The sequence below is a fragment of the Orbicella franksi genome, chromosome 2, assembly GCF_964199315.1.
Source record: "Orbicella franksi chromosome 2, jaOrbFran1.1, whole genome shotgun sequence".
Classification (NCBI taxonomy): Eukaryota; Metazoa; Cnidaria; class Anthozoa; order Scleractinia; family Merulinidae; genus Orbicella; species Orbicella franksi.
Genome location: NC_138146.1, coordinates 32,334,832 through 32,362,418, shown reverse-complemented (window position 1 = coordinate 32,362,418; position 27,587 = coordinate 32,334,832). Strand labels below are relative to the sequence as shown.

At 37.9% G+C, this 27,587-nt stretch overlaps 1 protein-coding gene and 1 long non-coding RNA gene across 6 annotated transcripts; one reads left to right on the top strand and one right to left on the bottom strand.

The window, feature by feature from the left end:
- Window positions 1-816: 816 nt before the first annotated feature.
- LOC145479360 (transcription factor 12-like) lies at window positions 817-27,358 on the bottom strand. 5 transcript variants are annotated; one of them, XM_081457702.1, is made up of 21 exons: window positions 26,457-27,358; window positions 26,231-26,324; window positions 25,987-26,045; window positions 25,469-25,592; window positions 21,588-21,619; window positions 17,503-17,560; window positions 12,313-12,359; window positions 10,576-10,681; window positions 8,219-8,331; window positions 8,035-8,097; window positions 6,751-6,904; window positions 6,047-6,117; window positions 5,747-5,846; window positions 5,189-5,277; window positions 4,805-5,026; window positions 4,418-4,535; window positions 4,045-4,282; window positions 3,534-3,636; window positions 2,876-2,933; window positions 2,462-2,636; window positions 817-2,198 (listed from the first exon to the last, which is right to left on the bottom strand). In XM_081457702.1, exons 1-21 carry the CDS (start codon window positions 26,508-26,510, stop codon window positions 2,189-2,191), a joined length of 2,088 nt encoding a protein of 695 aa, XP_081313828.1. In that variant the 5' UTR covers window positions 26,511-27,358; the 3' UTR covers window positions 817-2,188. The 5 variants fall into 5 exon arrangements, with proteins under 5 accessions (XP_081313828.1, XP_081313824.1, XP_081313826.1 ...); XM_081457698.1 differs by having other exon boundaries at window positions 2,466-2,636; window positions 26,457-27,270; XM_081457700.1 differs by lacking the exon at window positions 3,534-3,636 and adding an exon at window positions 3,395-3,482 and having other exon boundaries at window positions 2,466-2,636; window positions 26,457-27,262.
- Window positions 12,064-25,277, top strand: LOC145479363 (uncharacterized). The gene is made up of 3 exons (XR_014048415.1): window positions 12,064-12,153; window positions 23,067-23,214; window positions 23,998-25,277. It is a non-coding gene; the product is annotated as an uncharacterized LOC145479363 (long non-coding RNA).
- Window positions 27,359-27,587: the final 229 nt, after the last annotated feature.

Below are 27,587 nucleotides of genomic sequence, written 5' to 3'. Positions count from 1 at the left end.
AATAGCGTTTGGGTCTAGAATAGGGTATCATTTTTCGCGAAACTGACCAGTTGGTTGAAGATTTTATCTAGACTAACGAAACCAGGAATTGCCACTCAAAAATATAAAAGAAGTCAAATCGGTAAGTTTAAATTTACGCAAATAAGCCTCCACAGTGTCGATAGATGGGGAGATTCAGGGTGTTTACTCTAGTATAGGGTAGCAAAATTCAGCTGAACTAGCTCTGGTTTAGGCTGAGGGTTCCAGGGTGCCAGCGGCGCGTACCTACCACTCTCTGCAATTGAGATAACCTGTAATCAGGTGGTTTTTTTTTTTTCGGTTTTGAAAGGGACGAGATGAAGGGAGGGTATGACCGCAAGTTACCCATCCAGCCAAATAGGCCACTTGTCGTAAGGCGCGGTTCCAGTTTAATTACTCCTGCATCTCACTCCAGGAGGTGTGAAGGTACAGTAAATTGGGTGACATTTTTAGCCAGCAGCCATACAAATTTATTGGAACAAAAGTTAGGTTGCGTAGCTGGCGGTTTCGGTTGGTTTTCGCGGCTAGCGAGGCCGTGAGAAGATTGGTGACGAGACGGACAGAAACCCTTCTTCCCGCCGGTCCGTCGCTCGTCCCGCGCCACGAAAGCCCACCGAAAAAATCCCACCGAAAGCGCTAACTACGCAGGCTAAACAAAAGAAAGTTTTTACACACGAAGAGAGTTCATTTCCCACAGGATTGGTTTGGGACCCTAACCTGGCCGGCGTTTCATTGTTTTTTGTACGGCGTGACGTCATGTGAAAACACTCTACTGTATGAAACTGACGAAAACAAACAGCCTATGTAAGTTAAGCTTTTATTTGAATGATCAGTATTTATTTCTATGTACATCAACGACTATTCGCTACGATTTTGGGAGAATGCCTTAACAATGTAGTTTGAAAGGCGCTCTTGTGTGATAGTATCACCCAAACACAGCTATGAAGCGCTTTATCTATGAACCGTATACCATTGTGTACAAAATATGGATAAATAGGGTAGAGCCTGAACTCGATTGCTCTTGAGCCACGGCATTTACGAGTTAAGATCAGGATGAATGGTAGCTAACTTCAAGAAGAACTCGGATTTAAGGAGAGGTAGTCTCTGTTGAATATCTATGAGCGGTTGATAGAGGTCATTGTAATGTAATAGGCTGTGTCTGGGTGATGGAGTCAACAATGAAAAGATCTAAGTTGCGGCTATTGCTATTCTAAATAGTAACTGTTATTCATAAAAATATCATCTAAAATGTTAAGTTGTCTAGTGAAATGTATAATGGATTAATTATCAGTAAACGCCTTACAACAGTTTTGCTACCGAGCAAGACCAAGAAAAACACATCTCGTAGCGCTATGAAAACGGAGCTGAAATTCTTCAGTAGAAGATACTGAACAAATCCGTGAGGTTATCCTGAACACAGAAAGCACCTTAGAAATGTACACTTGACGCAGAATCGGTTCTACAGCAGGAAAATCGACATGTCCTATAAACGTCGTCAAATAAAAGTAGTTTACATCGAACTAAGATGAAAGTCAGACAATACATGATTCTTTTATTTACAACTTTATAGCAGAATTTTTTATGACTCAGCACGAACTTCAGGTTGACAAAACAGCGTGTATATCAAATCAACCTTTGGGTATAAAAAGCAAGGTTGGCTCCTAAAGTGCAGGTGATTTAAAACATCACCATGAGAAAAAAGTCGACCCCGACTTGACACCCAAAGTAGTCTCGTAGATACCAAGTACAGCTAAACAGGTTTGGGTGTACATGTAAACTGTTTATTGACAAGGGAGGTTCAGCCTTCTCTTCGTGACCGTCATTCAATCCTCCGTTGCGTTACGTTGGTTGCGAAGTCACGCCAAGAAGGCTATCAACCTCGTGTTGGCCTTGTTCGAGCCGCGTCATGAGAGAGGAGTGATAGATGTGGCCAATATGGACGAGATCGTCCTTTCTTTGAATTTCTTTTTTCTCTCTCTTCCTCTTCACTAAACTTATTTTGCGGCATTTAGTACTTTATCTGTAAATTACATAAAACTCTGATAGCTTTTTTTCCATTAAAAACTTTGTTCCTTGTTACTTTTGTCACGCATTTAAGGAGGGTGGCTCTCCATGGTCCGTTGGTTCATATCCGTCAAGTGGTCCACAAGGCATGCCTCGACCCCCTCCGTTAAAGGCCCCTATCGAAACCAATAATAAGTTCCCTCAGTTTTCATGGAATAATGAGTTCACCCGGTTCACTACAACTTGTGTCGTTAACTACTTCATTGTAACCGTTACTCTGGGTCACGCAACGTTTACTGGAGAGAAACGTTGGGTGACGATCCAACTAAACGCGATGAAGAGTAAGAGAGCGAAAGCCAGTCCAAGATCCAGCATTCGATATCTAAAATACTCCAAAGAATACAGATTAAAAAGACTGGCAACTAAAGTGAACACCCACCCACCTCTTGACGACCTTCTTCCTCGTCTACCTCTGCCGCGGCCAGCAGCCGCCGCGCCTGTGGTGTCAAAAGGTTTGTCCACTCCAGGCACAGCTCTTTTCTCAGGTGCCTCCTCTTCGACCTTCTCTTCTTCGCGCCTTTTGAGACATGCTGCCTTTGGGTTTAAGTTTCGTTCTAAAAAGGGCCAAAAAAACAGTTTTGTTGAGGAAAAGAGATAGAAGATTATAAACTCATAATGGAACATGGAACATGGGTGGAGAAGGTTAGTGAAGATTTATAGGTTTTTTTTTTTTCGCACACCGTCAGCCTATGTTATTATGCTTCCTCCACCTAACGCCTTGTGCCAGAGTGGCGCATAAGACCGACGTTATTATGCAACAAAAGGAATTTTTCCCTATAACACGCCGGCTTACCTCGTACTTGTGATTCTAAACTTGTGATAACCGACACTGCCTGGTGAAGGATGACAAGCTGTGGAGCAAAGAAAACGCTTTCAGACAACCAGTCAAAATCATGATATGCTACATATAATAGATCACACAAGTAAGACACTGTCAAGCTGTGTATAAATTGATGTTATTACCACCAGCATTCATTTCATAAATGTACAGTAAGACCACAGTGAAGGTTGGAAGAGGTTGCACGACAAAAGAAAGCAATCTTATACGATGAACTGACGACACATGACAACAAAAGGATTATGAAAAGGAATGACGAATAGAAGAAGGGATGTGAAGTATGGGATAATTTTCAATTCCACATTTAAACTGAACAGTATAACCCAGATCGGTTTAACCTGACCCACTGAGAAGGACAAAAGTGAAGCAGTGTACACAGAAGCAACAGTGTCAAGCAACAGTGCCAGCCACACCCAGAAGAACGGCCAGCCTGGAGGAATCTATCTACTAAGACCTGTTGTTTTTTTTTGTTACCTTGGTTTGGGGTTTGTCGCTCTCTAAATGCAATTGACACATTCGGCCCAATTCTTTGAAGGCACCGTTGATGTCTCGAACTCTCATCCTGTAATAAAGAGTTATGATTTTTTGAGTTGTAGCTAACTTAGTCTCTCACCTTAGTCTGTTTAGAATTAGAGTTGGATTTGTCACCCTGTAAATGCATCATACACATTCTTCCCAATTCTTTGAAGGCTCCATTTATGTCTCGAACTCTCAACCTGTTAAGGCAAGGTGCAGAGCACAAATTTGTACGGTTCAATATCAGTTTGATCAGGGCTTTCTTTCTTTTGAGGGGCCTCTGGAAAAATCAAATTACCTTGAGCCTTTTTATGGTCGATTTAAGATCAAACGTTAGGTATTATTAACGGGAACGTACCGGTAATCTCACACTACGCCACTTTATAAGTATCCTAGCAACACCCTAACCCCACCATCCCCTCTCCTGCCACACACGTAGAAACACACAGTCACCTGATGTTGGATAACTAATTCATTAAGATGCGTGCGTTTGTACTTTACTGTTAAGGGCACAAATGAGCCACACAAGATCCCTAACCAAGATACATGCAACTAGCCAAATGACACAAAGCACCACACTGGCTGACCGTGCAGTTTAAGCATCCTACCTTTCCCTAGCATTATTGGCGTATCTTCTTTCTTGTTCTCTCACGACTCTGACTCTACCAGTGCCAGGTTCATCACCACCATCATCTGTTAATTTATCATCGTCGTCTTCACCATCTACAATTAAGTCCCTACTGACCCTGTCGTCTCCTAGATCCCCGTTACTCTTCATATCTTGTTTTGAAGACGAGTCTTTGCCGCTTTTTGGACCGTCACTCCCAGTGTCCATTTTAGAGCCATCTACAAATTGAATATGAAAAACAGTTCACAAAAAGCTTTATGCTTATCATAAACCACACCTTTTTGCCGAGTGAGATGAACAAATGACATCATGGTGTGAAGGGAAATCAAGGTAGAAATGATCAGTGAACTTACATCTTGACTCGCTGGTCTCAGAGTTACTTGGAGACATCTGTGAGCCTGCCCCTCTACTTGATAAGTTACTGGGGGACGCCATACCAGGGTCGTCTTCCATTCCACTATGTCCACCACTCTGAAGTTGTAAAACAACAATGACAATTCTAATAAAGATATATATGTCCATGTAATAAGTCAAATTATTCCCGCATTTTGATTGGTTCTCACTCATAATCAATTGGAGGACAGATAAACAGATGATGACATTGACATATTTTGGTCCCTTCAGTAAATAAAAGAGAGAGATTCCATGTTGCTGTGCATCTCTTCAGTAGTAGAACACAGCTAAGGTGAATGCGAAATTTGCAATTAAGGAGGCTTGATATTGCAATACACTTGGCTCACCATTTGATCCATGGGTTGCACGACTGAAGGTCCACTACTTCCCACAGATGATGAATAACCTACAGGCTGAACACCACCATTTACACCTGCCGCAGCAGCTGCAGCAGCTGCACTCAGCAGGCTTCCAGCTACAACAGGTGACATTCCAGGAGGGAGACTACCTTCAGCATGGGTACGTAGAACATGGATAGCATCATCAAGCCTTTCCTCCATTCTGCTTTGCTGTGTTGATAGAAAAACAGATGATCAGGATTAAAGGTTCAGTCAGAGCTATGGTACAAGAACTATCAGTAAAACCTGTATGGAATAGAGTTGACTTTCTAGTGATAACCTTGCTGAGTTAGTATCATAAGATAGAGTGCACAAGATATTTGTATTGCTTACAAGAGAGTGCAAGTGGCTCTCATATGGAGGTGATGTTGGTTGATTAGCTCTTCCCCAGCTTGCAGAATGTCCTGAAGCTCCAGAGCCAGCTGTAATAATGATACATACCAATGTTGTTATTCATCTATAACTATCGTGGATAATCATCATAAATTACAACAATCTAATTTCAGTCTGCATTAAAACCACTTTAAAGTAATATTCAAAGGCATTTCTGACAAGTATCACAAGAACACAGATGAATTTAATCACAGTATTTAGAGAGGAAGCCACATCAGCCTTTGATGGTTTTCATGCAAGTCCTCTATCCTGGTCGAATAGGAAATTGTAGATGTTGCGAGGGAGGAAAACCAGAGAACCAGGAGAAAAACCGTTGGTGCAAGGCGAAAACCCCCAAAAAATTCAACCCAAAGATGGCACTGGGCAGGCATCGAACCAGGGCTGCACAGTTTGCATCATGGAGAGACAGTGTTTGTCAATCTCCCACTGTCACCTACTTGCCCTTAGAATGAACACAAGGAATGTTAGACAGTTGGACAATAATAAGTTATGTCCTACCTGACAAGGGCCTTTCATTCACACTTGCTAAGGGAGGAGGAGAAGCAACTGGTGTTGATGGGTTTGAAGAGTATGAGCCACCATTGTCTGTGGGGTAAATCTGAAAAATAACTTGTTCTGTTAATTGGGGGTGGAAACCAGTGATGGCCAATACCTGCTATTCTGCTTCAATGCTTCAATGATGTGCAAGTTGTTTCATAACATCTGCACTGATTTAAAATTGGTTAAGGTTTGACTTTTTAAAACTTGAACCGATAACACTTGTGTTGGGTTGCTCACAACAACACATTTGACACTTACTGATGCCAGGGCTTTGCCAAGTGTGTCTCCAGTCTGTGAGCCAGATGTTGGGACCCTTGAACTGTGAGTGGCTACATGGAAAAGGAGAAAAAGCATGCAATCAACAACAAGCAAAAAAATATACCAGCAACAATAGTGCAAGAAAGAGGGATAAACAAACAAACAAAGACCACAACAATAAAAAGCATTTAATATGCTCCAGATTATTTTTTAACCCCTCTACTTGATCTTGGAAATCATAATGAAACAATCTCTTTACAGCATTTGTTACTGGATCAATTATTTATCTGCTGCTGATTAGTAATGTGGTCTCTAATGGACAATCAAATGTAAACATATCACGAGATCATCCCAGTTTATTAGTGACAACATCCATCAGAGGGCAGTCTACAAAATCTTCCCACTTTGTAACATCACAAATAAAATTATGCCTGGATCCCTGATAAACCCATTAGCTCGAGAATTTCATTTTCAATTGAAACAGTGTAAATTTTATTTTTCAGAGGTTTTTAATCCTCTTGTTTGGATGCCAATAGAACAGTAGCCTGAATCTCAGACAGTTCAAGGTCACTAGCTCTTACTCCTCTGAAGAAGTTAAAGCAAGCAAATTCAGACCATCTGAGAGTAATGCTTGTTCTGAGGGCAAGCTGGAATTTCAGTTTTTTTCGAGCCCTGGAAAGGCCTCTTTAAGGTAAATGTCATACCCATTTGGTCACTTCCATTGAGAGGAGGTGAGACAGAAGAATGAAGGTAGGGAGATGATTGCCCATGGTGTATTCCAGACTGCCTAAAGGATGTCATAGGTGGCAATGATGAAATTCTATCCATTGGCTCACCGTGGGGCAGGTGATGGTATCCCTATGGAAACAAGTGTAGTGTACAAAAACTGGTAAGTTGACACAGTGTAACCAAGGTAGAGAAATAAAATTTAACCTGGGCCAATCGGCAAGATTTCTATTAAACACTGGGTCCTTACCTTCAAGTTAGCAAAATAATGTTCACAATTTATTACACGTACGTAAACTAAGTAAAATACAGGCTTATAAACATTACATTGTTTTAGTTTTCAGTTGAGATTTACTAACTGAGTGAGAGTGGAGGTGTATCTTCAAAATCAACACATTTGATCACACCAACCACTACCAGCATGACATTTCAGTCATAAAGACAAAATCCAACACTCGTAATTCATCATAAAGTTAACATATTTAACAAGTATGTATGCAACCTTTATAGTAAGTAAAGTTTTATATGTTATTTTTAAGTTGACTTGATTTAGAATTTTACAACATTATAAGCTGTTAAGATGAAAGCTGAGAGATGAGGACACACTTTTTAGATTGAGGAGAAAGCAGCAAGCGTATGGTGAGTAATATTGTAGACACAGTAAATACAGCTATGAATCCAAGAATTGTCATCAAATCCAGAAAAATATTTTGCAACTGACAAAAAAAAGTGGTGTGGTGCCTGCGCCAGCATCAGCCAGTGTCAGGGGTTTTCCAACTTTATCAAACTCTTTGACACTGATGTGCACTGATGTGCAATTTACCTTTTTGAGGGATTTGAAAAAAAATATTTTGGAATTGTTTCTTACTGGCTTCTGTATTTTTGGTGTTATGACAAACCATAAAAATCCAACTTCAGTGAAAAACAAAACCCTCAGAATTTTTGAAGAACAGCTTCTCTTTCTGCTGAGACATTGCAATCTACAATCTACTGTTGTAGCTGTCTGAGTATAAGGCAATATAAATATGAAAACTTTAGAGGAAGACCAAACAATGTAAGAAAACACAGGATGTCCAGCTTACTGTGTTTAATGCTGTATAACAGCACCAAAACCCTTAAAGCCACCAGCACCTTTAGCATCTACCCCATGCAATGATTAGAGGCTTAGCTGAGCTTATTTTGGAGTGGTTAAAAGATTCAAGTGATCAGCACATTGCTGACCGTACAACGTAAGTGCATCTAACACCATAAACAGTGCCCACCCTAGACTGGTGAATAGCTGGACCCTTTGCTAATGCTGAAACAGGAATACCACGAACGTCGCTCTAAAAACAAACAAATAAACAAAACCCCTCATCATAAACATAAAAGAAAAAACAAAACTTCCCAGCTAGAAAACACCAAAGCAAAGATGTGACTGAAAACTGCTCTACATGTATGACTTACCATGCTGTCTCTTGGATGCATGCCGTAACTGTTGCTATATGACCCTGCCGAACTTGAATATGATCCTGGGCCAAGCTGACTACTGTGGCCCCATGGATCAGGTGAGCCATGATCTATAAATAAACCAGACAAAAAGACTTGTCACAACCCTTCACAAAAAATCTACATGTAGGAATCCAGTAATTAAATTAAAGACCAGCTATAGGTGACAGAGTAACACCATAAGAGTAAAACAATTTTGGAAAACTTTGACGCTTGGCTTGCTACAGCACAATGATTTGCATATAAAAATCATCTCACTGACAACTGATGGACTGGATAGCTGGCACAATCAAGTTAATAAAGCTAACAACAACAACAAAACATCATTCCTTTTTCAACTTCATTCAAAAATTTTTGTAATGACTTATAGTACACTATTGTGGTTCAAGAAGGTTAGGCAACTTCTTCTGCAAATAACAGTTTCAACATAACAGAGAGAGACAAAACACAACTGCTACAAAGGCACAGAAAAATGAGTAACCAGAATTGAACAAGTAACATTTAAATGAAACTGGAAAGGTCAAAACAGATGCTCAGGAGCTATACTGGATGGCGGAATAAGAGCATAAGTTAATGTCTACAGTTTGCAAGGAAAACAATGTGAAAGCAGACACTGATAGTAAGATCACTTTTATTTGAATCAGGAAATGAGCAATGTGATATGAAGTACAATTATTGTTCCTGAATTGATGAACCAGTGAAGGTTAAATGTATTGACCTAGAAGGAAACCCTACATGAACTATCAAATCCTCTTTGCTTTTCATAATAATGAGGTTGAGATTTTTTCAAAACCAAATTTCAATTTCTCTTAAAGTTTAAAGAAGATCAGCAACAATGACCAAAATAGCAAAACCTAAGAAGTTCTCTTCACAGCAACAAAATTGCTATGGGAAGAAATATTCCAACCAAACTAAACTAAATATATGTTAAGAGAGTCAATTCGTTGTACATGTGTAACTGTTGCAGGGAGTTTAGTGCAGTTAGGGTGGTGTAGGAAAATTAAAACACTGCTAGGAATTCTTGGAATCAGCAACAATCTTAGGTTTACATCAAATACAGGAAGTCAGATCAAATATGCAAGTTAAGATTCCATGATCAGGAGAAAAGCAATCAACTTTTTTACTTGGTGTACTCACTAACTACTGTAGTCATAACTGCAAGTTAAACAGATCTATAACATCTTTGCATTTCAGCAGTTAAGAGGAATTAATTTGAATAGCAGATTAAACAAAGCCTGATGCAGTGATGAAATGGTGGTGTATCTTTCTCATGTTCATCTGGTGCATGGATAATCTTTTAGCCAGATGCTACTGCATAAGCACAGAAAACAACACAGAAAGGAGGGTTATCTTCATGGATTGTACTTGGTTTTGCATGAAGCATAAAAGTTCCCTCACTTAAATCCAGTCTACATTCTTGGATATAAAACTAATAAACTGCACCTGGTTCGCCACTATATAGCTATCAACAGTATTTTTACAGGCAGAGGGTTGTAAGGAAAAGTCAAAAGACCTTCATTGATATAGGAAAAGTTAACCAAAGGGAAAAAATCTCTGACACGAGGAAAATCACTAATACAAATTCGATGTTTGGTTGATGACAGAATAAATGTTACTTCAGCTGGAAACCACAAATCAAGTGTTTATGAGCACAAATGCATATAACAGCCTTTACCACACCACACTATCTTGTATCTGAAATGGCCTGCAATGAAAAAGTCATCATGTGTGGATTTAAGCCACTGCAGGTCTTTAACAGACTTGTAATCATTAATAGTCTGGTGAGAATATTCATCTTTAACACATGTGTCTGCAACAGCAACGACAAGTTGTATCGCTGTGCAGTTGTTTTGCTATTTTGCAGATAAAACAATGTTGAAAATTCATCATACTTCTTAAATAGTTGTGCAAAAATTGTAGAGGCCACTGATCTTAACTCACATCAAGATCTGAACGAGAGCAGTCATAGCCGGATGAAATTTTACTGTTGATCTTCATGGCTTCATTTTTATCAAGCACAGAGAAACCTCAAAGGAATGTCAGGTAAGATTAAAGAACAGTAAACCAGAATATTAAATTCATTTATTTAGTACCTTAGTGTTTTTAACGTCATACCACACAGTACAATATAACTAGTCCAGTATGAAACAAGAAATAGAGAGCTCAGCTCGGACAAAGGAGGAAAAGAGAAAGGTTTGAATACATGTAGACGGAAGACTGTAACAAGAGAACCAATTCTTCCAAATGGTGGTCAAAGAGCACATTCGAGTAGACAAGATGTGCTGTGCTACATGCATAGTGATAATCCTTCTTACCCATGTAGTAAGTGTCTGCATAGATTCCTCCTTTTGGAGAATAATGGGATTGAGTTAGGGCATCCCCAGGATGAGGCATCATGTCATCAGCGCCAGGCGAATAGACCTATAAAAGAACCAACAATGTTTAATTTTAGCATTCCAAAGAATGAAAAGGATGTATATTAGATGCCAAAGCACACAAGAAAGATAAACCAAGATCAAGAGGCAAATGACAACAGCAGTCACTTATAAAAGCACTGGCTTGTCATTTCACTGTGGACCATCCTTTTATATATTCACTCTTATTCTAAACAATAATTGCAGAGGAAAAGCACATGTAAATTGTCTTTTCGCAGGGGGTCACAGTGGAGTAACAGTTGTTTCAAGTTACTCAGCATATGGGATCAAGAAACCGCTTTTAGAGGCTCTTGGAAGTTCTGAAATCTCCACAAGGCTTATCTACATCCTGTTATGACTTATTTAGGCTCACAATCTTAGCTGAGAGAAATGACGCAGGTAATATTTAAGACCTTCTGTTTCATCTCTGAGGACACAACTTGAAGTCAAAGTGATGTGACATCCGTGTAAATAAACCCAATATTCAAACAACACTGCTCAATAGAAATGCCTCAAATGTACTCAGAGATATCAATAATACCTTTCCCCTGGCATGGTAGGGAAGTAAAGGCCTTTGATGAGGATATGGATGTCTCCACATGGAAAAACCTTTTAGAAAAATCACTGCACTAAATAACAGGCCAAGTATTGTCTGGCTTATTTTATCTGCTTCCTAACAGTGCCTCATGCAGGCAACATTAGGACCATAATCTAATTATTGTAAGATGATCCCTGCAGCTAAACAATGATCTTGGTCATGTTTTTTACCAATCACAAGCACTCAAGTTCTGATTAGGCTATCATGTGACAAGGAATGACAGTGATCTTTAACAGAGCCATCACTGTTTGCTTGTAATATTATCCCAGAAGAAGAAACCACAGTTTCCACAGTCAGGGAAAGAATTTGGCAGCTTTTCCTTCCTATTTAAACAGATGTTTAATATTTTAAACTTCACAGCTGTTCATTGGCTTTAAAAAGTAGGGATTTCTACAAAAGCAAAACATTTCATAGCTGTGCCTTTGGCAGAAATTCTGGTGATGCAAGGGATTAAACATTCTCAGCTGCATGTTTTAAATCCATCAGCACTGCAAGGAATGACAATAACTACTCAGTGTTTCTTCTTTAGTCTGCCAGTCTGGAAAAGCATTTTTGTAAATTTTTAGATGTCGTTAAAATCTCTTTATAAAATCATTCCAAACACCAGCTCTTCTCAAAGATCTAGCATTAAAAAACCACAGCCTAGTCAGGCTTTTTACTGTTAGTGAATAGCCTGCTGTGACAATGAATTCCTTACCTCTCCTCCCTTATGGGTGCCTTTTGGTCACTTCTCATATAACAGATATTCCCTGTTATTCATTGACAATTTTTGGATAGAGATCAGTGACATACCAAGGTCGAATTGCACATTTTCATGTAACCTGAATTATCTTGTGGTTACAAGATGGCTACATCAACCATTACAACTCTTCTTGACCAAGGTAAGTCCATTTAATGCATGTAAACAAGAAACACTGATTAAGGAAGCCTTGATTTTACCCAAGTTATTTAGACACCTTGTTTTCTCCTAACAGGAATCTCTGCATTTTAAATTCTTATCATTGGTTTTAATAAATACTGTGACTTTAAAGCAAACTTACCGACAGAGAGCTATTAGTTTTGCTTGACTTGTACTTCCTTCCTCTCCCTGAAAACATTACCAAAACAGCAGAGTTAAATTATTAGGGAAAACTTCATTGAGCACCAGCAGCCAAGGCATAATGGGTGATATGATTAAAGATTAAATAGTTTCATCTTTACCTAGCTGCCTCTTCATTAAATTTGACCAGCTCATGCCCAGACCACACTATTGCATTTTCATAAGAAATCTTATACTTTTTGATGCATATTTTTCACCTTTCGTCCACACTAAAATGCCTGAAAATGCTGATGCAAATGGAGACTTTCAAAAATGGAGTCTTTTAAAAATGCATTGTTTTGTAAAAAAAAAATTATGGTAACCTTATTCCAGAATAACTGGAAATATCACCCAGCATGTAATTATTTTGATTTAGTTGCTCAATTTCAATTTTGGAATACACAGGAATGTTTTCCAAGCATTCTGCTCAAGGAGGCAAAATACTTGATAATATTTGAAAATGATAATATCACTTAATTAAGCAAAAGAGCACTTTTTCCATGTTTACATAGCCTCGTGTAAGTTACACAAGGAGGGTTGGGAGAATTCAAGACAGTTGTGCAAACTCTCAACATGTCTCAGGTATCCATAATTTTCAAGAATTCTCTCAGCCACCCGAGTGTTTATGTAATCACCAGAAATTAAAAGTGCTCTATTGCTTTTATAAAATATTTCTCAAAAAAAAAAAACCTGAGAATCTAAAACGTCACAACCATGTTTACATACTCTCATCTTAACACACCTATTATTGACCAATGAGAGTGTGTGTAGTAGCTCAGTTATTTTATAATCCTCATTATAGCATACTTGCCTTTATATAAAAAACAATTATAGAAATGGTAGACATTGGTGTGAAAATCAGCTCTCAGTATATAAAGAAATTCACTTGTTGCCCTGGGCCGGGTTGTTCAAAGCCCAATTAAGCTAACCCAGGATTAGCAAGGATTTTGATTTCATTTTGGGTCGGGTTGTTCAAAGCCCAATTAAGCTAACCCAGGATTAGCAAGAATTTTGATTTCAGTTTTGTCATTTTTTGTTGAGGAGTTCTGTTTATGTTGTTTACCCTTCAGTTTTGAGCTGTAGTAATCTCAAACTACACCAAATATAAGAGGTGAAGAACATTATAAACACAAAAATACAATACTTCAGTTAACGTTTAATCCTGGGTTTACGTTAACCGGCTTTCAAACAACATGGCCCTGTTTTTGTTGTTGTTGTTGTTGTTGAGCCTTTACATCATGAGCCCCTGGCTTGGGAGAATGAGCAACCACTCCGTGTCACAACATTAAATAAACTTTTACAATTAATATTAATATATGTAGCTAAGGTGGATAATCAATGACTGTAGCCTGCAAATACATCTGCCACTCACTGCACATGGTCAGTCTGGACACAAAATTACCCGGGTGCAAAGAGTCAGCTGGTTGTATTCCAGACTTGCAAATTAATGATGGTTGTAAAAAAGAATGTGAGCAGATGGCAACTAGAAAATTCCCTGACTCTGCCCTTGTAGGTCCATCAGGTGCTTGTGGTTCATTTTGAGTGGGTGTGAGTGGTTTGGGGGTACTTTGGGTGGGTTTGGGTTGTTCTGCATTTTGGTAACTATCAATTCAAAGAACTTGAGTTTCCACACAAACTTAGGGCAGTCAAAGTGATTGTTAAATACTCAAAAGTAACATAAAGAGTTTCAGAGCACCACATTCACAGAAGACAGAATGTACACTGCACTTTTAAGTTCATGATCAACAATCTAGAAAGTTTATAACTGCAAAGTTACCATGCAGGCAGGAGAATGATATTACTTATCACAAGTTTACATTTCATGCCACTCAAGGAATTTTGATTATTTTAGCTGCACCCCAAACAAAGTTAATTAGACTTACAGCCACATTATACAATAAATATCTTAATTGGTAATACCCTTATACCAAACTTTTTCTAGGCTCATTTTATTTCCTTTTCATAAGTGTTCACTCAGTACATAAACAAAACATATATCTTAAAATTAAACCCTTGGAAGCAAAGATAAATAGCAAGTCTCTTTCTGTTCTATGGTTGTATATCCATGTTCTCATTAACCAAGTTGTAAACTCTGCATTGTTTCATGGGAATGTATATTTCAAAATTGCTAAACAAAGAAATCATGAAACCATGCGGAGTGGAACTCCCTGCAGGAGACCACTAATTTTAAAGAGCAAGCAAATATTTCTAATAGTTCTAGAATACATCAGCATACTTGCTCAGTGCTAAACCATGTTTTTGGCAACAAAAACTGTGTGACCGTTTTGTATCACAAAGTTAAACCCATCTAGAAAATGCTGGTCATGTGCAAAGTAAAATTTTAAAGTACTCTCCCTTTGTTAATTATTCCAAGTTGTCAATACACTTTCACTGCTTTTACAGAAAACAAATAATATTTGGCAAGGAAATGAATGAGGCCAAGAAAGTCATTTTGAAAGTTAGATCAAAATCTTTTTATTCTGTATGGCAGTTGTTTTATAGTGAAAACTTAGACTTAATTATCTTAACCAAAAGTTTAGATATAGAGGAATTTATGCTTGTAGCAACAGGGTGTCTTTTAATCAGTCATGCACCAGGTATATTTGTATGCAAAATTAAGTCCCTTTTCAGTTCTAAGAGATGAAAAATGCTAGTTCAATGGGCTTCACTGAAATCCTGGTGAAGGAATCATTAAACTTGGTACCATAGCATTTTTTTGAGGGTTTATATGGGAATATTTTCAGCCAGATATGGAATGTGAAATTGAATACCTTAGCTGTAACAGGAATCACAGTAAAAATAGTCAAGATAAAACAGAAGGGAATTAATTAACTGAGAAGCTATTCAAATTATCATAAAATAGCCAGGCTGAATATTTAAGAACAAAAGGCCATCTTAAGTTATACTGTATGCAACTATAAACACATCACAATATTGTTTTGAACATTGTCATCCATCTTACATGTAATATGTACAAAGTTTTGACAGTGTAAACATAATTAAAATCTCAAGTTTGAACAATATTAACAATCAATTGATATTAAAGCCACTGCTGCAACACCATTATTATTACAATCATCAGCTTGAAAACTCCAATTAAATTTTCTCTATGAATTTAAATGCTTATTCAACTTAAAATGGTTTAGACTAATAACATTTCTATGATGTTGTATAACCTTGATTATTATCAATGCTTATGAACAGTTACGCCTGATTAACTTTACCTTGCTTTATTTCATGCACTGAAAAATAAGACAAATAAGGAAATATACTTGATTGAAAGCTGTAAAAAGAAATATCAGCCAAATAAATATATCTATTGTTAGGAAGCATTCCTAGTAACACAAAACAAGCCTTTATGAAATAAATTCTCACATAATTAAAATACTAGAAACACTAATAATTTTGCAATAAATGGTCTTGAGGTTTATTTTTTACTTCACTCATTTTCTGTCAACAAAGTTTAAACATTTTTCAGAGAAAATTTTGGGGAAAGCATTTTCATCTATGCCAATGGAACATTCTAGGATCAATATTAATAAATAATTATGTAATAAATAAGTCAAATTTTTGGAATTGCATGGCAGTAAGTTACACGCATTAACTTTGATACATGGTGCACACACACACACACACACAAAAGAAAAACAAGACACTAATGAACTGGAGAACCTCAAAACCAGGTGGTTCAAGATTAACTTCTTTCTGAAAAAAAATGAGTGTTTGCTCAAAACAATGCCTGTTTCACAGTATGACATTTGTCACATGATAGGTGCTGCAATTTTAATTCTGTCAATCAGAAATATTGGCTATAACAGGTCAGTTGCCATCTGTGTGTAAGATATCTCTTTGACTTTCATTTATATCAATTTTGTGTCAGCCCTTTCTCACTGTCCAGTTGTCAACAGTACCACACTTTTTGAGGTTGACTGCTATTTTGTTCAAAAAAATATTGAGCGTTCAGTCTCAGCCTGAAACTGACTAGTGTTAAAAAGTTCCGTTACTGAAAAATGACAAAAAACAAAGCAGCATGAATGCCATAAGCCATGGAGAAATAATCAAAGATACGCCCTTAGTAGCTTTTCCCACTGTACAGGTGTCTTTTGTTTGTTTTTTTTTTTATTTACAACTCAAGTGATTTTGTCCCAATGTCATGACCTTATTTCTTCACTGGGCAACTGTTACCACTCAGTAATCAAGAATATCATTATATTGACCACAGTTAGATATTTCTGAACCTTAGCTTTCAAAGTACCAACCCCTCTCCTCTCAGAAGAGTTGGCTGAGTGGGATCAAGGGTGCACTCACTGACAAATTACAAAAGTAAATTAATGAGTCAACCATACGTTTGGCCCCAGACTTCCCAGTTAAATAGCCTGCCTGATGGACAATAGACACTTCAAAAAGGTCCAATAGTTGCATTCATTTATGTCATGTCACAGGATGATTTTTTTTGTTTGTTTGTTTGTTTGTTTGTTTGTTTTTTTTGATAACATGTTTTTAACCTTCTATAACACCAATTTCTATCACTGTTATCCAAAATTTGAATATTCTCCTGGCATGTACATGTAGATACTAAAAGCTTATCTGGTGGTATATTATGACTTTTAAAGTACTTGCATCTCCTTAAAGAGCAATCACCTCAGATTTATTTGAGTGATTACATAACTATTTCCCATAAACAGTTTGGTTGCATCAATTTGAACAACACTTATGAACATAAATAGGATTTGTTCTCCATAAATTAGACATGCATATAGGTTTGAGGTACATGTACATGCGTAGTACATGTAGCACCTAAACTGGACTGCTCAATCTCTTTGTTCCTTTTTGAACAAGAAAACCTACAGTTAGTAACAGAAGTTTCAAGTTCCTGGAGAAACATACTTCAGGGTATGTACCTAATCAAAAAAACCCTGTAACAGACATCCTTGACACCAGATTAGCTAAGGGCTAGGACTGGGTTAATGGTTAGGATTAGGGTTGTTGCAGTTCATAACTGGTTGACAGTTAGCAGTAAATTGTTAGCAATGTCCTCTTGGGTAAGCATTTTGGGCATTCTGGATTCTTCAGGTTGTTCCTTGAAAGTATGCTAGTGCTCCTAAAGATTTAAGATTCCTTCCCAGATAATCATTTCACTTAGTAAACTTACAGTCTGGACTTGACAAAGATACATCATGAGAGGTCTGCAGTGGTGGAGGAAGACCAGCCTGTTGATTAACAACAACGTTCATTAACAAAACAGACCAATGTATGTCAGAACTCTCATATTATGTACACAAGAGAGACAATCACTGGGGTTTTAAGGAAACACCTATTCTGCATCAAGAAGGAAATAGAACTCCCTTAGTTTCCTTTCAATTACATTTTATAACATTATCTGGCAGTACCATTTTAAGTATCGTGACCTGTTGTCCAAAAAAACCAGTGTTCTTAATAAAAGTCTGAAGTCCAAAACTAAGTTAAAATGTACATGTAGGTTATATATGTACTGTAGATGTGGACATGCAACATTACAGAGAACATTCAATAACAACCTTTCTCCTTACGTCCATCCTCTCACATGTGAATTTGCACTGTTATCCCAAACAACCTTATGTAACCTTACATACACTGTTCAGTATGCATTGCCTTAGGATAAGTAGGCAGGTGCAAACCTGTTAACTAAATTTTTCATAACATTTAGAGGATGCTACCCTCTGATAAACAGGAGCTGCTTTATCTCAATATTCTGTAGACAACACTGTGGATGAAAGGACCCAGCAGCTGGCTTATCAAGGCTTATTTTAATCTTTACAGTGTCTCAAGTGTTTCCATGTGACATTATTATTTACAGATCAAGCTTTAGTGCTACTGAAATGAAATTTTGGTAGCTGAGCTTTTAGCAATATTACTTTTAAGATGCTGCCAACTTTTTTCTTCGTGGACGGTACATGGAAACTGTTTTTTTAGCTGTTGAAAGTCCACATGTTAAGCCCAAAATTGGTAGCCATCTTGGTGCAACCAAAACAGCCTTGTGGGGTTGTCACTAGTTGTATTACTTTCATTGTGTGCTGGGAATTAAGAGTAAACATGGGAGAAGAGACTAGTGGTGCATGGCCATGAATCTCATTATTAGGATATCTTAGAGCTCCAAGTTAGTCAAAAGCCTTGTACAGTCGAACCTCTATTAAATGGCCACTCTCGGGGAAATGGACTCGGGCTGCTTAAAAGGGTTTGGCTGCTTAATAGAAACAATCAAAAAACCATCATTGGGACTTTGATTGCTGGCCGCCTAATAGGGGTGGCCACAATCTCGTTCCCAGAGTATTTGTTCCCCTTGACCAGCCGTCAGAGAACGAGAGCTCTGGGAGCAACCATTTTGAAATAACCGAATTCTGGTGATTCTGCCCATCCCATTTCACTGCGCAGTCTGCATCTATGGCGTATGCCTGAAATGGTTGCTCTGGAGCTCTCGTTTTCCGACCACTGGTCAAGGGGAACGAAGACTCTGGAAACAAGACTGGGGTGGCCATTTAATAAGTGGCCACTTAATAGAGGTTCGACTGTATATGATTTGCCACAAGACCCAGCTCTATGGCCTTTTTTCCTATTTAATTGGATATTTCCAGCATATTTCTTCCATCAAGTGCAGTGTACACAGTTCTTCACGGGGCTTCAAATTCCAATCTGACCAAGGTTTACAGTGAAAATTGAAATGCTAGTGAATGTGGCTGATTCGTGTTCTACATCCTAAACTAATGGTAAAATGGACATAAATTCTCCAGGAAGAAACCTTTTAAAAATATCATGGAGAACTTTTGCAAGAATCAACTTCGCTGCAAAACTAGCATCCGGCCTAATGAGCTATGGCCTTCAGTTGACCAGGAAGGTTTGGGCCTTTAAAATTCTTATAGTTTATACCACTGAGTGACATTTGGCTTCCCTCAGGCAGTTCAATGATGCATTCGGGAATAGCCTATTCAGTTCTTAGGTTTGCTTGCTTTCTTGCAAAACTGATGCACAGAAGGACACTTGGGACCAGATGCTATCAATGTTCTTTCCGTTTTGCCACTAAGGCTGCATTACGTAAGCATACAGACATCAGACTTGGTATATCTTCCAGTAATATAATCTACAAAATTATGTGTTACTCCTGACAAGAGCAACAACTAAACATGCCAGTAACTAAGGAGGGAACTTCTTTAAAACTTATGCTTCTCTGTATCTTATGCCTAGTCAGTTTTATTTTAGGGCATAAGAGAAAGCGTGTCAGTGTGATGCAGTGAGTGGTCGCATTTGCAAATAAGTTCAAAGTCTCCATTTTACCCTGCCCCAGCACAAGTAAAGCTTCTTTATGAAAGTTTGTCAAATCTCTCTCTTTGATACTAAAAGACTTCTGGTGTAAATGAATGTTAAAAAGAACTTGAAGCAAACCATCACCTCTAAATTATTGGCAGAGAAGTACAAAACAACCAGATTTAGATGCATGGGTGATTATATGTCTTTACACAAAGAGCAAAACTGTCAATACTTCTTTTGCATATATTTGAACCTCGACAAATCAAAATTTTCATAGATTCTCTTGGTCCATCACAATAAATGCCTCATACAAAAAATTAAGAGTTTCCAAACTATTTAATAAACAGCAATTCTGCAATAATTCAGGGCTGAAAATGATGAAATTTTTGAGAATAGAAATGCCTCTTCTCCCTGCAATGTATACATGTGTAGTTTTTCTGTTACATCTAAGCAAAAGTTAAGAGGTAGAAAACTAAAAGATCACAACAGTATGAATAAAGAATCTACCATGAATTGTGATTGTGTTCGACAGAACCCAGTTCTAATCGGGAAATGGAGGAAAATTGAGTTTTCCTGTATGTATCTCTCTATAGATACCAATTTGCCCCCCTTCCCCCTCAAGAAAATTCTTCAGGGGCAATTGACATCGTCTCCATTTTCATCCATGTGCTTTCTTTCGAGTGTTGTGCAATATTGTGGAGTTTCGAGTGTTGAGACCGCTTATTGTGGACTGTAGCAGAAAAGTTGTTTATTTAAAGTTTGAAGTTAGTGTTAATGGCATTTAAAAACCTTGCAGACATGTCTTCATGAAACCCATATAAAACGGGCAGCGTTGTGCAGTGCCCCGAAAGCACTTCAAAATAGCTGTACAGCTGATATGCAGCTGATTTTCAGCATTTCACAAGCCTTTTCATAGTCAAAGTAAAGTTGCAGCTGGCTGCAGAAATGCTGTGCAGCCCTTCAAAATGCTTGACAGCATTTTGCAGCTGTCAGCTGGCAGGCCACCGATAGCCTATCTCAGTGAACTTAGGATGTGTTGTTTAAGCAAAATCAACAAGATATTGGTAAGACTGATCATGACTGATGACAGCAGTCATTACACTGAAGCAGAAAAGTAAAATAACGATAACAGCTTGGTTTATTGTTGCTGTTTTTTCTTTTACCAAGGATACATTTTCAAGTCCAGTTTCATTCAATTCAGTAACATGGACTCATGTATAAAATGCAGACTGCGGACTAAGTGCGGCCTACCAACTACAGTCTGTGTTTTACTCTGACTGGTTGTAACTAATATTATGTAATACATGTACAAATGAGAACAAACCATCTCATATGTACATGCTTTGCAATCAATTCATTTGTTTTCCCACCTACTGGAGGGAGACCAATTTCATGTCTACCTAACAGCTCAGGCACAAAATGCTGTTCCGAGAATTTTTGCTTTACCTACCTACAAATGCTCGAATGCACTCTCTAATCTACGATTACCACTAGTATACATTTATATTTAGAAAACAGTCCTAAGAAAATATGTGCGCTGACTGGTTAAAAATCGTGTTTCTATTTAACAATTAGATTATGAGCTCAGAATTTCTATCGCTTGATAGTATCACGCATAGGCAGTATATAGGCAAATAATAAATTATTATCATTATATATACCAGTACCAGGCACTTGCATTTGTAATTTTGGATTTCCCCAACAGGGGTTGGCTTCAATTTGTTGATCTTCTGGCTGCCTAAATTTGAGGAAAGTAAAATTCCCTTTGCCCTTATCAGATCAAGTACTAAAAGTCAAACTATATTGAGTGAAAAAAGTGCTGTGTTAGTAGACAGAGTACTAGGCAAGGGCACTTGGCAAGTGACATCAGGTTGAGTTTGGCTTTACTTGAACATACATACTATAATAATGCTGTACAACAGTCTGTAATCTTATGCAAGTCAAAATAAACCCCACCTGGCTTCCTGACAGTCCCGAGTCTCTGTAACCTGGAAAACAAATAAAGTTCCTATTATTAGATCTTTTTGTCCATTGTTAGCTACAGCTGGACAACAGTCAGGGATTGAACTAACTTATGAGCAATTTCTTCTTAAAATCATGCTCGGCTAATGGTTAACACGCTGAACCCAGATACAGCAGGCTGCGTTCGGGCCCTGGCCAGCGCTGCGTTCTGTCCTTGGGTGAGACACTTTACTCTCACAGTGCCTCTCTCCACCCAGGTGTATATTAAATGGCTAATAATAAATTTACTATTGGGGGGGGAGGTAACCCTGTGATAGACTAGCATCCCACCCAGAGTGGAGTAGAAATAGTGTATGTCAACAGTAGCCACCATTGTGGCCAACCATTGTCAAATTCTAATTCAACATCAGTGCACACATGTTTTATCAGAGCAATGTGTTTCATGGGCAAATTAATTACATTTTTTTCATATACAACTCCAAAATTTCTGCTACTTTGATCACTGTTTACAAAGATTTTAACTCTAGCTTAACTATTATTAAATAAATTTAAACCTTCCCTAAGAACATGATAATATATTTTTCAAACTGCAGTTTAAGCCTCATATTCAGGGGGTATCCAAACGCTTTTTTCTCTTTTTGTATTTTTTTTTAATCTGTAACGTAGTTGCCATTGGCATGTGAAGTATGATTTTAGGTTGATGTAGTACCAGGACATGTGGCACTGATCAAGCCCAAGCTGGTTTCATGTGTACTCTAAATTCCACTGCACCAATGAGAACAATGGGACTGAAATCATTACTACGCCCATGCAAGGCTAACCCTGCACTTGAAGAGTATTTCTAATTGTATTTTTAGGAGAGAACTGCAAGCCAAGGCTGAGTATGATATGAAAAATTATGCAGACCTCACAAGTCCAATGTCTGAAGAATTCTTCATACAGAAGCTGGATTCAATAATTATTTTTATTAGTCATTCAACATCTTTTTTCACAGTGGACAAAATGAACTTTACTACGTTCAGTAACAGCTTGCTACATTCACAAGATACAATAAATTTTGTGAATTTTTCTGTAGACTTCTAACAGCAGTCCACATCATTTAATGGTGTTTAATGGTGCTCTGGTGTTTTATCTTCCTACTCGTTTGAAATCTACCAACCACTTTCACACTCTTTTTGCCCTGCCCTGCCAAAGCCACTGCTTTCTGTTGTGTGATGTCAATCATCTGATATTTTTTTTCCTTATTGGACGATTGGCATGTTATCACCAGAGGATCAATGCCAGTCATCAAATAATGATAAACAATTATTGAACAAATGACATAAATCTTCCAAATATTGGTCAAGTTGAGTTCATTATGAAGCAGAAACAAGAAATCTTTTGAAGGAATAATACCATTTATCTCTTTTTGTAAATAATGTAAAATAAAGTAGACCTCATTTTTTTTTTATAATTTCACACTTTGTCCTACAGATATGGAGACCAGAGAGGCATTCATGTAGAGATGCACAGGTGCTGTTCAGACAACTACACTGATTTGCAACAACATTCAGATGTTTTGATGAGATTGACTTATCTGTTTACTGCTTATGGACCTATTGGAAACTATGTTTAACGCAGGGTATGTTAAAACTGCATCAGAGACAAGTACCAATTTACAATAATTTTGCACAAATCGAGAGCAACTTGTAATAATATTATTTAAATGGTTATTTTGTGCATTTCAGAAATTGTAACACTAAGTTTGTGTACATTGGCATATGCATATACAATATCAAATAACAAATTAAAAACATCGCACAAGGAACTGCACTAAAACAAAACAATACTCTTCATGCAAGAAAAATATGATGACAGAAAAGTGATATATAAAGCTTTACTGGGCATGAAAAGTCAATCGAGATCATAGAATATTACATAATGACATATCAGTAAATTGCTAAAATGCTTTTACGTCAAAATGGCTTGGTAAAAGTTATCTATGCACCTGTAGCTAAAAATTATGCTTCTTTAGTGGACTACTCATGATAAAGCACTTAATGGCGTTAGTCCCACCTAGCTAGACTCACCCAAACATGACCAGCCTAGATTAGCTCAGCTATCTGCGGGCATGTTATAATTGTAATTTTAATTTGATAACAAATCAAATGTATGTATGTATGTATGTATGTATGTATGGACCAATCATGGGCCCTCCATCACCCTGTAATGATGGCACTATACTCAGTTTATAGGTCATGATCTGTGCCAAAGATTAACCCTGTAATATTGTTTATTGTAAGTCAGGTAATTCATCTCTACATAGAGTTATCTCTTGCTTCCCTGTACATCACAAAAACTGCACGTCGATATTACCACATACCAGTAATTCATGTTCTTTTTTTTTTCCCTTTTTTTTCTTGAGATGGTAAACACAAGTTGAAGTGACAGTAACTTATTTTATCTTTATTTCTTGCCAGTATATGTAAATTTTACAAATTCAAATGAAATTATGAAGTTATGAAAGCTGGAAAGCCTGTATTTAACTAATGTCACTCTTGAGAAAACTGGCTCAATGCAAAGTATACACCAAGACACTTCTTGTTTAACTTTTCCAAGATCCTGATGCAGGTAAAATACCAAAAATGTCAATAACTGATTTATTTTTCAAGTCGGAACAGCCTGCAGGAAGTCAAAAAAGCTGCAAAGCAACTAACTGTAACACAATTACCACTCAAAAAAATTGTATTTTTATGGTCTAAACATATGCACAGTTAATAAAGTCAAATTTCACCTGGCAAAACATCATCTGCCATGAAAATGGCAATAAAATGTGTGAAAACCTTTTGATGCGATGAGTAAATCTGCGCTGTCGATGAACCGAGCGATGCTGAATAAGTGAAATTGTCTATAAAGTTAACTAGACATACACTGCACTTGTTCATTGAATGAAATCAACCATGTAACGTAGATGTGTTTGAAACACGCGCTTGTGGGCACCCGACTTACAAGTAGACCCATGAATTGGCCATAATTTTACAGTGGGTATGTATCAACGACTTAGTTTAGTTGCCGGCCATGCTACGAAGTTAAAGGTTTCACAGCCGTAAAACTCTCGGGGAGGGTGGGGCTAACGCCAGTAAGCATGCTCACTCACATTATCATATCTTCTATTTGGCATGAACAAAGGATGAATGGCAACATTTTTCCATGAAATAAAATGAAAATATGCTTTAATCGCTCATTTTATTAAGTCCTACACAAAGGTTTGACTCGACGAGAAAACGTTCCTCAACGGACCAAACGTCCATCTAAACAAATTATTCCACCAGCTCAATACTTGAAGTGAACGAAAATAAAATATGGTTATTCTATTTACCAAGCATGGCGCGTTAAAATATTAAAATTATCACAAATTCAAGGGGGGAAATCTAAATCTCTAAGAAACTGTTTTGCGTTAATTTCGCGACTGTCTGATAGTCTTCGACTCGTTAAAATCGATCATGCGAAAAAGAATTTTGGTGTCGGAAAGGGATCTCGTCATGCATCGAAAACTATTATAAACAAGAAAAAACAAACCGATCATTTTCTAAAAAAGAATCCATGCAAATTTGCGATTGCTTTTGGCGCTGTCTCGCCTTTCATGTCGATCGAAGGTTTTTACGCATAATTTCAATAGATTCTAAAGCTAGCACGAGCCGATGTTTAGATCAGAAGAGGCCTGATCATGCGAGCAATATCAAGAAGGCAACGAGGTATGGCTGTGATACCTACGACAAAACAACAACAAAGCAAAGACAAGTAGAACCTTATCTCCAAACCATTAAAGTGCCAAAGAATAATTTTACATTTAAATTCTCGCCCGAAACTCTTGCCAGTTTTAACCGATCTCTTACCTAAAGTTCCTAGAGAATTTGAACCGAGATACGAATTGGCAAAGCCAGATCCTTTGCGGGAAATAAAGTCGCCCTCAACATCGTCGATTGTGCTGTATACACCGTGACTATCTGTGTGATATCCCTGAAAAGAACAAAAAAGCGAATATAAAAATAAGTGAAATTAAAAGGCGATCGGTCATATGTAGTTATATTTATTCAGTCGTTCAGGTTTTGATCAGTGAAGTGTTAAACATTCTGCGTTACAACGAAACAACATTCATCGAGCACGGCTTCGCTAACCTGCACGGCTATAAGAGCCACTTGTTAGTAAAATATTTTGCATCTTTATAAAGTAACAAATTATCGCTCAAAAATATAGAGTTTCCGTTTGGGCACGTGCGGCATTAGTGGTTCTAATTTTGAACAAATGTTCCTGTTGACATGTAAAGCGAGTTTTACACGACTTTTGTTTTGAAGATTTGTTTTAATTTTCAAGCGCATAAAACATCGCAAATTTAGCTGTATTCACAGCTTACCCGAGCTTCGTAGGCCGACACTGAACTGGCTTGCCACGTGGGTGTCTCATCCAAAGAACCTACAAAAGAAAAAATAAAACAGAGCCATCAAACTGAAGATTTTTACGTTCTGGAAGTTGAGAAGCACATGCGTTTGAATCAAGAACCAGCTCGAGGTACTACAGTGCGAGTAGCAGGTTCTATCAGCTCCATACAGCAAGTTTAATTCATGGCGAACGACAGACAAACAAAACGCGAACGGCACCTGTTCGAGATGCGTGCATGGAACTCGATAACCCAGCTTCCGTCAGAGAGCCACTAGATTTACTGCCGACCATGGATCCCGGCGGCGAAAACATCTGAGCAAAAAAATTGCCAACACACAAAGCAAACACGATCGTTAATAAACTGCACACAACAGCGCTCGCTAATCGCAACATCAAGACAAGTTGCGAATGCAGTGTGTCAGATATTTTCCAACTTATACTAACCGCGCTGAAGTCTAGTAGATCGCTCAATTCCTTATCTCCCGCGTGCGGATTCATTCGTCAAAATGTTCCAGAATTGAGAGCTCCGTCCGAAGAAGAAATCGCGACGACCTTCTATGAATGCACGCAGGCTTGAGACGAATCGATTTTGAATAATAAGCTCAACCACACAAAAAATCCCCAAAACTTCAGGTCAATCGGTAACAAAGGCAACGCACCGAACTTTCCGTCGATCGTTTCACCAAACTGGCAGACTGCACTTAGCCAAAACAATTCTGGGCTTTTTAACGGTTTTCCATGCGCGTTCAGCGCGGGGGGAATTTCCGCGAACACAACTCAACAACTTGCTTTACAAATTTCCTCTAATTCGCGTGGCTTCGTTTTCTCCATATTCCCAAGTTTAACCGGCCCAACTCTCCAGGGAGGGGACTAAAAATAATAATTGACAGCTTATTGTTGCTTTCATCATGGCAATTATTAGTCTTGACAGATCCAATTATGTTTCAACCAATCATACGCCTTCTAAGAAAATCAACTGTGTCCACGTGACAACTACACGTGATAACTAAACCCAAACAAAGCCATCCTCGATTGTGGTTGGCCAATTTGTGACGTTATTGAGCCAAACTTTCTCTCTGTTTAGGATGCAAAATATCAAGGAAGGGGAGTATTCCTTCCAAGCTAAATAAAATTCCCGTCTATTTCTCCCTGGGATAACATTTTTATCAAAACTATCCATTAGCCTTTTTTTGCAGCATAATCAACAATTTTGGTTCCAGCGAGGTTGTTCCCATAATTCGGGGTTCTTTGTTTCATGAGTTGTGGCTCGAATACAGGAAATATAAAACTATCTTATTTCCGGTTCTCGTTAGCGGTAAAAATTTGTATAACAACGCTTTTGTCGCAGGCTCCAAACAATGATTCTGTAGGAAAATTGTTCTGTCGTCGTCCTTCAGTTACTCAAGACAATCGCGACTTAGTCTTTACCAATGATTTCCACCTAAGTGTCACATGTAATCCCATTGTTGAGATCCGTTTACGCTTAGCCAAGTAGGATTAATGTTCGATCTTTTAATCTTAGTTTTCAAGAAAAAATACTCTTTTGGTAACCTCATTTTTCAGTCATTCACATAA

Bases quoted from the DNA above. Each gene is read 5' to 3' on its own strand.
- LOC145479360 (XM_081457698.1), bottom strand. From the start codon at position 26,510: ATGAATCCGCACGCGGGAGATAAGGAATTGAGCGATCTACTAGACTTC. The intron at 12,360-17,502 runs GTAAGTTTACTA...TAATGTTTTCAG, and splicing joins ATCTTTGTCAAGTCCAGACT to GGAGAGGAAGGAAGTACAAG. The intron at 3,637-4,044 runs GTAGGATGCTTA...TTGCCTTAACAG, and splicing joins GCCAATAATGCTAGGGAAAG to GTTGAGAGTTCGAGACATAA.